Source organism: Zootoca vivipara, chromosome 9 (assembly GCF_965207765.1).
Source record: "Zootoca vivipara chromosome 9, rZooViv2.hap1.1, whole genome shotgun sequence".
NCBI classification, from domain to species: Eukaryota; Metazoa; Chordata; class Lepidosauria; order Squamata; family Lacertidae; genus Zootoca; species Zootoca vivipara.
Genome location: NC_142592.1, coordinates 2380075 through 2389757, shown reverse-complemented (window position 1 = coordinate 2389757; position 9683 = coordinate 2380075). Strand labels below are relative to the sequence as shown.

The window sequence follows — 9683 nt, the reverse complement described above, 5'->3', positions numbered from 1 at the left end:
TGGTTTATGGGAATGGGTGAGATCAGGCATCCCCAAACTGCGGCCCTCCAGATGTTTTGGCTTACAACTCCCATGATCCCTAGCTAGCAGGACCAGTGGTCAGGGGTGATGGGAATTGTAGTCCAAAACATCTGGAGCTTGGGGATGCCTGGTCATTGAAGGTGCTCTTTTGGAAGAAAGCTCAGCTATAAATGTAATAAATATGTGATGTCTTTAAATGAGCATGGGAGGAATGTAAGTCTCCGTCTCAGCCATCTGCTAAAGGTAAGTTGTCTTGCATATCACAAGACACTTAAATACCATTTTGGTACCAGGGGTGTTTATGCATATATGGAGAAGCTGTGCAGCAGCAATGCCTCCCATATACAGAAGCGGTTTGCTGCCCTCTTGTGGTATCTAGGCTGCACTTCGCCTTTGCCAAATCTGAGCCTCAGCAACTTCTTTGGCACATTTTTTCCTTACCACTTGACAGACCAACATAATTTTGTTTGACCTAGTGCAATGTGCCAGAAAGCTTGTCCCGTTGCAACCTCTTGTTCATTGCCTTTATTTGACAAACACAAATGCTGAAGAAACAGCACCAGAGCAGTCCCTGGAACACTTGGACTCTCTCTCTTTTTTAAAAAAACATTTTTATTAGATTTTCCAATTTAAATATCTAATCCATTTTCAAATTATATTTATTAAAAAGTCCTTCCAGTAGCACCTTAGAGACCAACTAAGTTTGTCATAGGTATGAGCTTTCGTGTGCATGCACACTTCTTCAGATACACTGAAACAGAAGTCACCAGGCCCTTATGTATAGTCAGAGGGTGGGATGTGTGTGATGGGAATGGGTGATGGGCTGATAGGAGTGGTAAACCTGTTGATGACTGATAATGACTGCAATTGGTCTTGCAGGAAAAAGCAAGAGGTGAGATGGCTGAAGAAAGCTTTATCGTGTATAATGAGATAAGAATCCAATGTCCTTATTCAGACCAGGTCTCTCCATGGTTTTAAGCTTGGTAATGAGTTGCAATTCAACAACTTCTCTTTCTGTAATAATTTTTTTCTGTAATAAGACAGCTACTTTGAGATCTTATATAGAATGTCCTGGGAGATTGAAGTGTTCTCCTACTGGTTTCTCTGTCTTGTGATTCCTGATGTCAGATTTATGTCCAAAAATTTTCGCAGCCATGCACTTTGAGCGTGCCTGTGAGGACTCAGAAGAGGAATCAACTTTACTTCGAAGTTCAAAGCAAAATCATGCACAGTTCTATTGTGTAGCATTAATGCTGGTTTTAACATTGAAAATGTCAGAGTTTTTTTGATACCTGTACAAATATACAATTAAATGGAGTAATTTTTAATTTTGCTACTGTATTGGCAATGAAAACTTTATTTCAAAAAGTAAAGCAGCAAAAATACTGAATAAATAAATTGACAGAATGGTTTGTTTTGTCATCTCCATATAACTGACAGCCTTCATACAAAACAATAAAATATTGTAATGAATAGAATAAACCAATGGTCTTTAAAAAAAAGGCTAGGATATAAAAAGTAACACTTTTTGACATAAAAAAAATACAGCACAGAACTAAAATAAATCTGAATACAGTTTTTTCTATTTACATGGATAATTAAGGCCCAATTAACATATGGCAAAGCACATTGGGAATTCATGTAAATTTGAGAGTTGGGACAGGGGTGGGTGGGTGGTGGTGGTGTGAGAAAGTATTCTTCATTTTACCACCCCATAAATGTACAATATTGCAGCTACAAGGTACAAACCATGTTGCCAACCTAAACCTTCTCATATTACATATTAGAGACACAAAGCTGCTGTTCTTAAGATTCATGTGAATAAGCAGACCCATGAACGATGAGCATTTGTCTTCAAGTCTCATACATATGGAGGGCAATGGTCACACTCTGAGCCGGCCCACTGAAATCAATGGAGTTAACTCATTTGCAGCTAATAGCATCACCCATAATCTCAAGCTTTATATTTGCAAATATTCTCAGACACAAATGCTTCATACCAGTGTCACCATCTCTTTAGAAATATCAATATTTCTTCTTTGAAAACCTGTGTGCTCTTATTCACAAAGCAAAATGTCTACTTGAGGGCTTTAACAAACATAATACATAATACTGACTGAGGTAATGTGAATCTTCCCAGAGGCCCTTTACAATGACACTGAGATCAATAAGATCAGCTGCTAAATTATGTCCCTAACACCCTTGGAAATGTTTGTGGTTACTTTCAAGGCAAGGGTGCTTCTTCTTTGCTTTTTAAGTTGGGGGGTGAGCCTGGACCGAGTCTGTTTGCACCCCTGGGCCAAACACAGGCTCCTGCAGAGACTTCTCCAGGTCTCTCAGTTGTCAACGTAGTGGCAAAAGGAGGGACACCAGTTGCCCCAAAGGAACTTTGCCAGTGGTCCCTGTCCAGGTGGGGTTTCCTACATACAGGTGATAGACCTGGCACTCATTCCCTTTCCCAAGGAGTACTCTACCCCTAATGCTGCCACAAATACTGACTTAAACTCAAAACATTGTTTGCTCTTGTATAGGCAAGAAATTGCATTGACAAGAAATGCATATATCCTCAAGAAAAATTGGCTACCACACCACTCTAAGTTGATTTTGTGTCTTACAGGTTCATTTGAAGAGCAACATTGTTTGAGTTTGAACTGGATCTTATTTATTTTTAAAATATAGCAATGAATGAGGAGCATTCTTAAATGGAAATGGAAGCTTGAATTAAATTTTGGTCTGCTTACTAAATTAATCGGGCTAGAGGTTTCTATAAACTATTTTATTTTTAAAGGACTTTAGAGATATACCCCTTCAATGTTCTGCTTTGTGAATAAATAGGTTTCTGCATACTGTCCTGTCCTGCAATGAAGGGTCAGAATACACTGTGTTGACCTAGGGGCAGGGTCCATATAAAACAATCCCCTTAAATCCCAATGGAATGAATGAGATTTAAGCATTTAATTGTATGCTAAAGTCCCATTTTAATGAGACAGATTCCAATTTCTGGAAACTTTAAGGCCAGCATTTGTCTTAAAAATGATTCCGCAACTTATGGGTAATGAGTGCCAAATTGTCTGCAGGAGCAAATCCTAGAATGTTGCCAAGAAAGTCAAAGAGCCCTTAAGGAATCTGATGATACTAGTTGTTCATGCAAACTGAAAAATAGGTGAGGTTGGATTCTAGTATCTCTTGAAATACCCAGAAATAATTACGGTCTTACAGTTCTGCTTCAATACACGAGTCAAATAATCATAGATCCAGTTATCAAAACAAAACTTGCCATGCACAAGGATTTTTATGCACTTCTTCCTATTTCGCTTGCCCATGCACTTTTCTTCTCTACACCTACCTCTATTGTTCTTGGTTTCATAAATGAATGAGTTCCCATTTTAAAAGGGGGCAATTTCACTGGAGTCTTTTTTGCATTGTAACACAAGGACCAGAAAAGTTTGTGGTGGTTTTTTTTGCACTTTTACAGAACTTAAAAAAAGGAATACTGCTTGGTTATTTAAGCAAGCCATTAGACTGGACCTGCACAATACAATAGCCGACCTCTCTCTTCCCACCCCCCCCACCCCCCAGCTGTGTGTGGCAAACACCATCATATGGCTTGATAAAGCTCTTGGTTTTGCTGCCAATCTGGTACTGCAGAAACAGGAGGGTTTTCAAACACCTGCCTGGCTCAGTGAGTCGAAAGGAGCACATGGCAGCATTGGACTGAGTTATTGTGTCTTTTGGGATGAGCAAGGCCTACGACGACACAAGAATGCAGTAGGAGGGGGGAAATACTATAGTGGAAAAAAATGCTAAACAAAAAAACCAAAACAGTGACAGACCCCTTTGGCAAGGCTAAATATGTCTCATAGTGTTTTGTACTTAAGTGTATTTATTGTGGCAAAATATTTCAAATATAAATTTAATTTAAAAATCTACCCAGCCTAGAAGATCTTCACATATTGAACGCCTCCTTATGAAGTGAGAATTAAGTCCCATGGAATAAGTCATTGTAAGAATCCTGCAGTGATTCCAACATAACATAACTTGCAACAGAGCAAGAATATCAGAGGCTATTTTGAAACTCTGCATCTTTCTCCCCTAACAACATTCTGTCACTGTGAATCTCTGTAGTCTGTTCTCATTCTAAACTCATGCACGTGCAAATTCTCTCCCTCTTCTACACATAAACACCCTTTCAGGCTGCAAACATCCTTTGAGAATGGAATTACAAATGAAGCTTGGCACAGGGCTTCCACTGAAAACGGCACCCCTGCGTTGCATCCCCCCCCCTGTAATGTGCAAGATTCCTTATTCCAGGTTGTGACATTAAACTGAATGCGGGAATGGATGAGTAGACAGGGGGGTAAATTCACAACATGGTGACATCAGGGAATGATCCAAGTGATTCTACAAGCATGAGTGGAGAAGGGGAGTAATGAACATGGAGTGCTGTTTAAGGCAGCCGTCCTGGGTTGGACTTAATATGTAGTCCTGCTCTTAGGCAAGAAGTGTTTCTATGTCATGGCAACATTCACACATCCACTGATCAAATGGAATAAATTAAACCCCCGTTTCTTGCACTATGACCAGCCATTCATGCTGCTAAGAAATGTTTCCAAAATAGCAATTTAAAAAGATAGGTATTTTGCTCCATCGCTGAAGTGCTCCTCCACAGTCCCTTTTGTTCTTCATTGTCATCAGTGCATGGGCAGGACTCCAAGTTTGTTGTAGATCTGGTTTTGTAAAAAACAACAACACTCCCAACAATGCTTGGCAGCTTCTGAAAGGAAGTTATTCTCATCTCTGGGAGAACAGATGCAAGAGGGAAGTGCGTATGGCCCACAGTACCTGCCTCGGTCCTTTCCAGCAGGGATATAGACTGTTATACATAAATGCCCTCTGGGTTAAAACCAGAGGACAGTGGATTCTGCAGGATCCGAAGATTGCTAGGAAGCTGTCTAGATGAACCGGGGCGCTTCAGGGATCCAGTCTGAAAAGTTGTTTCTGTGAGAGAAGATATCTGTTAGCACAAAGGACAGGTGAAAGATGTCTGCATCAGCTGCTCTCCCAAGTTCATTGTGATTTTGCCTAACTTTCCATGGACTAGAATCCCTCTTCACATGCACCCTCCAATGCAGACATTTTCATGATGATGATAACTTTATTATTTGTATTCTGCCCACCTGACTGGGTTGCCCCACAAATGTACACACACTTGTGCAGAAAAAAAGGTGCTTCTATTCTCCCCACCCCCCAATGAAGGGGAAAAGGTGGGGTGTTTTTTGGATTTTTATTTCTTTTATTTTTGCTTGGGAAAGGAAAGTGGGAATTGTCAAGGAAAGGGGCAGCAGGCTCCACTGCTTTATGTTTTTTACTGTCTCCATCAAATGCGTGAAAAACCCAGGCTTTTTGTGCATTTGAGAGAAGGCTGGGAAGGCTGTCACCCATTCCGAACCAGAGATTGGGGAAAAAGAGGAAGAGACAGGCGTATTTTGCAATTCCCACAACATACCCCTCTCAAGCTCTGTTTGGGAAGCCTCCAATTCAGTCGGTTCTGCTGGCAGCACAGTGACCTTTGTCCCGGTCTGCTGGATAAACTGCTGGAGGTTGACCTGCCGTAGCTCCTTTGTCAGCTGCTCTAGTTCTTGTTCTTTTTCCTAAAATAAAAAAAAGATGTAAACAAGCTTATTCACACAGAAACCAGGAGGGTATGGTTTCACTTTAAAACAGAAAAAAAGAAACCATGGGTGGTGTTCAATAAAGATTTGCAATATTAGTTTTTGAGATCATTATTTGGAATTTGCCATTTCCTCACAAAACAATTATATTATGATGCACATACTTCACCACAGCCCAGCTGTGGACCGTCCCTGGAGTCTTCTTTAGGGATAATCAAATGGTTCTTTCAAAAACTTCATGTGTATAACATAAATGCCAACTCCAGAATGCACTGACATTCTGCCCCTACCTTGTCCTGGAAGCCACACTGAGGTATTTTTAAGATTCCACGTCTGTGAGTTATGGAAGCATTAGCTAGGGAATGTGAAGCTCATTAAGAGAAGGGAGCACATTATGCATCAAGAGGTGAAGTAGAATTTGGTTCATCATTGCCTCAGATTTAACCCAAATCTATCAAAGCAGTCAAATTCCATCACCTGAAAAGATTGTGGAAAAACTGAAGAAACTGAGAAAATGTACATAGTGAAAATGGTTCCACAGCTGATGTGCTGGTGGCTTTTAAGGTTATAGTATCTGTATTGCAACAGGGGCAGAATCTTCCTTCTCCAGTTATAATGCTACCTATAGCACTATGAAGACAACAACAACAACATCAATTTATTATTTATACCCCGCCCATCTAGGCTGGGTTTCCCCAGCCACTCTGGGCAGCTTCCAACAAAATATTAAAATACAATGGTCTGTTAAACATTAAAAGCTTCCCTAAACAGCTTCAGATGTCTTCTAAAAGTCTGGTAGCTGTTTTTCTCTTTGACATCTGATGGGAAGGCATTCCACAGGGTGGGTGCCACTACCGAAAAGGCCCTGGGCATTCCACAGGGTGGGTGCCAATACCGAAAAGGCCCTGGCATTCCACAGGGTGGGTGCCACTACCGAAAAGGCCCTGGCATTCCACAGGGTGGGTGCCACTACCGAAAAGGCCCTCTGCCTGGTTCCCTGCAACTTGGCTTCTTGCAACGAGGGAACCGCCAGAAGGCCCTCAGTACTGGATCTCAGTGTCCGGGCAGAACGATGGGGGTGGAGACGCTCCTTCCGGTATACTGGACCGAGGCCGTTTAGGGCTTTAAAGGTCAGCACCAACACTTTGAATTGTGCTGGAAACGTATTGGGAGCCAAGAAGACTAAGATTGTGCCTTGCTAAATCATACCAGACCAGCACTCACTGAGTCCAGCAGTATGCCTCAAACAGTCACTGGTCAACTTGGAAGCCCACACTCAATTGATTTCCAGCATCTAGTAGTCAGAGGTATTATTGCTGATAAACAGAGCTTCATCTTTTTCTTTTTCTTTTTGAAAGCTACTATTATTTATCCATCTTCTGTGAGAGGGGTAGTTAACCTTTTTTTTTTTTAATTGGAGGGACTCGTTCACCCTGGCACAAGCCTCAGGGAGCTGCATGTCACATTCTCACACACTCTTGGCTGGCACTGGCACACTGACACACAGTGTTGTTAGAAACTCAGATATATTTAAGCAAGGTGCCAAATGGCTCTTTAAACCAAGGTCACAGGTGCAAAAATAGAACACCTAGTTGCTATTTGGAGGGTAAGATGGTTCTAAAGTCTTATTTTTCAAATGATGGACTGACTGTGACCGATTCTCAGTTAAACATCTGGCTGGTTCAGAGGACAACCTTGGTCTAGGTTAAGAACTTTGAGAACTTAAAAAAGAAAAGTCACTTGATCCAGGGACGGTCCACATATATATTGACCTATTTCTACCTCTTTCTTAATGGTGACACAGACCATTTATACTGTAGGGATATTCTTCACAACTGTGAGCAGGGCACTGGGTGGGGTATGTGAGGAGAAGCTACAATAATTAACTATAATGTTGTTCCCTGCTCCTGCGCAGGCTGCACAGAAAAAGCATTTTGGTTCCTGAAATTCACTTCAATTGTGCAGATTAACTATAACTGATAGAATCCTACAGGATGGGGCATTTGTGTGTTGAAACAGTAAAGATCCCAAAAACCCCAGACATGTAGCTCCAGATGGTGTAGATGCCAGGCACCATCCTGTCACCCAGGGATCTTCACTTGGTTGCAAGTGGCCAGTAGCCAGGTGCAAAATACGCCTGGCTAATTTCGAACAACACACACACACACACCACTATCTCCTCAGCTGATCACCAGGGAGGGGGGGGTTGCATTTCTGCCCACCCCAGCTCAGGGTCTCTCTTTGCTGCTATCAAAAGCAGGGTCCTTGGCATGAAGCATACACTGGGGGGGGGGGGAGCTGGATTAGGTCCCTTAACTGGGAGTAAGCCAGTAGGGTTTATGATGCCATGCCATCCTCTCTAGAAGTCAAACATTTACTGGCCAGAAATATCTAACATGTGATATCTACATACAGTATTTCCTCCATGGGGGGCGGGGAACTGTGTGAATTGAGTACACATCTATGATACGCAACTCCAGTGCATTGAGTTCCCTGTTGCATCATGTGTGGGAGACAAGGTCACCCCCCCCCCCACTTAGAACATCTGCAGGATTCTTACTCATGTATTTGATCCTGACTATAATTCTTTCCAGCAACATTTAAAAATCTTGTCTCTAGAATGATGAGCCCTTGAAACATAAAACAGAATTAAATGGAATTCTCAGGATTTTAGCAAAGCCTAGAAGATACACAAGAGATCTTTCATGGCATATAAGAAATGGTGGATATTTTTGTTCTAACTACAGTGGTACCTCGGTTTATGAACACAATTGGTTCCGGAAGTCTGTTCATAAACTGAAGCGTTCATAAACTGAAGCGAACTTTCCCATTGAAAGTAATGGAAAGTGGATTAATCCGTTCCAGACGGTCCGCAGAGTAACCGTTCATAAACTGAAGCGAACTTTCCCATTGAAAGTAATGGAAAGTGGATTAATCCGTTCCAGACGGGTCCGTGGAGTACTTAAACTGAAGCGTTCATAAACTGAAACATGGGTGTAATTGGTTCCGGAAGTCTGTTCATAAACTGAAGCGTTCATAAACTGAAGCGAACTTTCCCATTAAAAGTAATGGAAAGTGAATTAATCCGTTCCAGATGGGTCCGCGGCGTTCATAAACCGAAAATTCATAAACCGAGGTGTTCATAAACCGAGGTTCCACTGTATATAACCTTGGGTAGCATTTTGATATTTTCTGCAATTCTGTTTCCATGTAAGAATTCCATGTAAGAATTCAGTATTTATGAGATATGGCTGCCAAATCCATACAAATATTTCTAAATCATTTTTCATCAGCAGGAAAAGTATCACTAGGTTTAATTTTATGGACTCCCAGGACTCCCAAGAGTTATTTGTTTGGTGGGAAAGGTAAAAAATTCTTGGGAGAAAAGCAATGACAAACCTAGACGGCATCTTAAAAAGCAGAGACATCACCTTGCCTACAAAGGTCCGTATATTTAAAGCTATGGTTTTCCCAGTAGTGATGTATGGAAGTGAGAGCTGGACCATAAAGAAGGCTGATCGCCGAAGAATTGATGCTTTTGAATTATGGTGCTGGAGGAGACTCTTGAGAGTCCCATGGACTGCAAGAAGATCAAACCTATCCGACCTGAAGGAAATCAGCCCTGACTGCTCACTGGAAGGACAGATCCTGAAGCTGAGGCTCCAATACTTTGGTCACCTCATGAGAAGAGAAGACTCCCTGGAAAAGACGCTGATGTTGGGAAAGATGGAGGGCACAAGGAGAAGGGGACGACAGAGGACAAGATGGTTGGACAGTGTTCTTGAAGCCACCAACATGAGTCTGACCAAACTGCGGGAGGCAGTGGAAGACAGGAGTGCCTGGCGTGCTCTGGTCCAGGGGGGTCACGAAGAGTCGGACATGACTAAACGACTAAACAACAACAACAAAGGTTAAAAACTCAAGCAATTAAGTAATTCTCCCTCAAGAATGTGCACAGACTACGATGACCTCTCCACATACATCTTGGAC

General features: G+C 41.8%; 1 protein-coding gene across 2 annotated transcripts in view; it reads right to left on the bottom strand.

The window, feature by feature from the left end:
• Positions 1-1342: 1342 nt before the first annotated feature.
• The window catches only part of RASSF8 (Ras association domain family member 8), a 71393-nt gene continuing 63052 nt past the window's right edge, over positions 1343-9683 (bottom strand). For both annotated transcript variants that reach the window (XM_035127576.3, XM_088652315.1), the window contains exons 4-5: positions 5528-5672; positions 1343-5019 (exon numbers count right to left, since the gene is read on the bottom strand). In XM_035127576.3, coding sequence (XP_034983467.1) covers positions 4898-5019; positions 5528-5672 — 267 coding nt within the window. In that variant the 3' untranslated portion in view covers positions 1343-4897. The remainder of the gene's footprint in view (positions 5020-5527; positions 5673-9683) is intronic.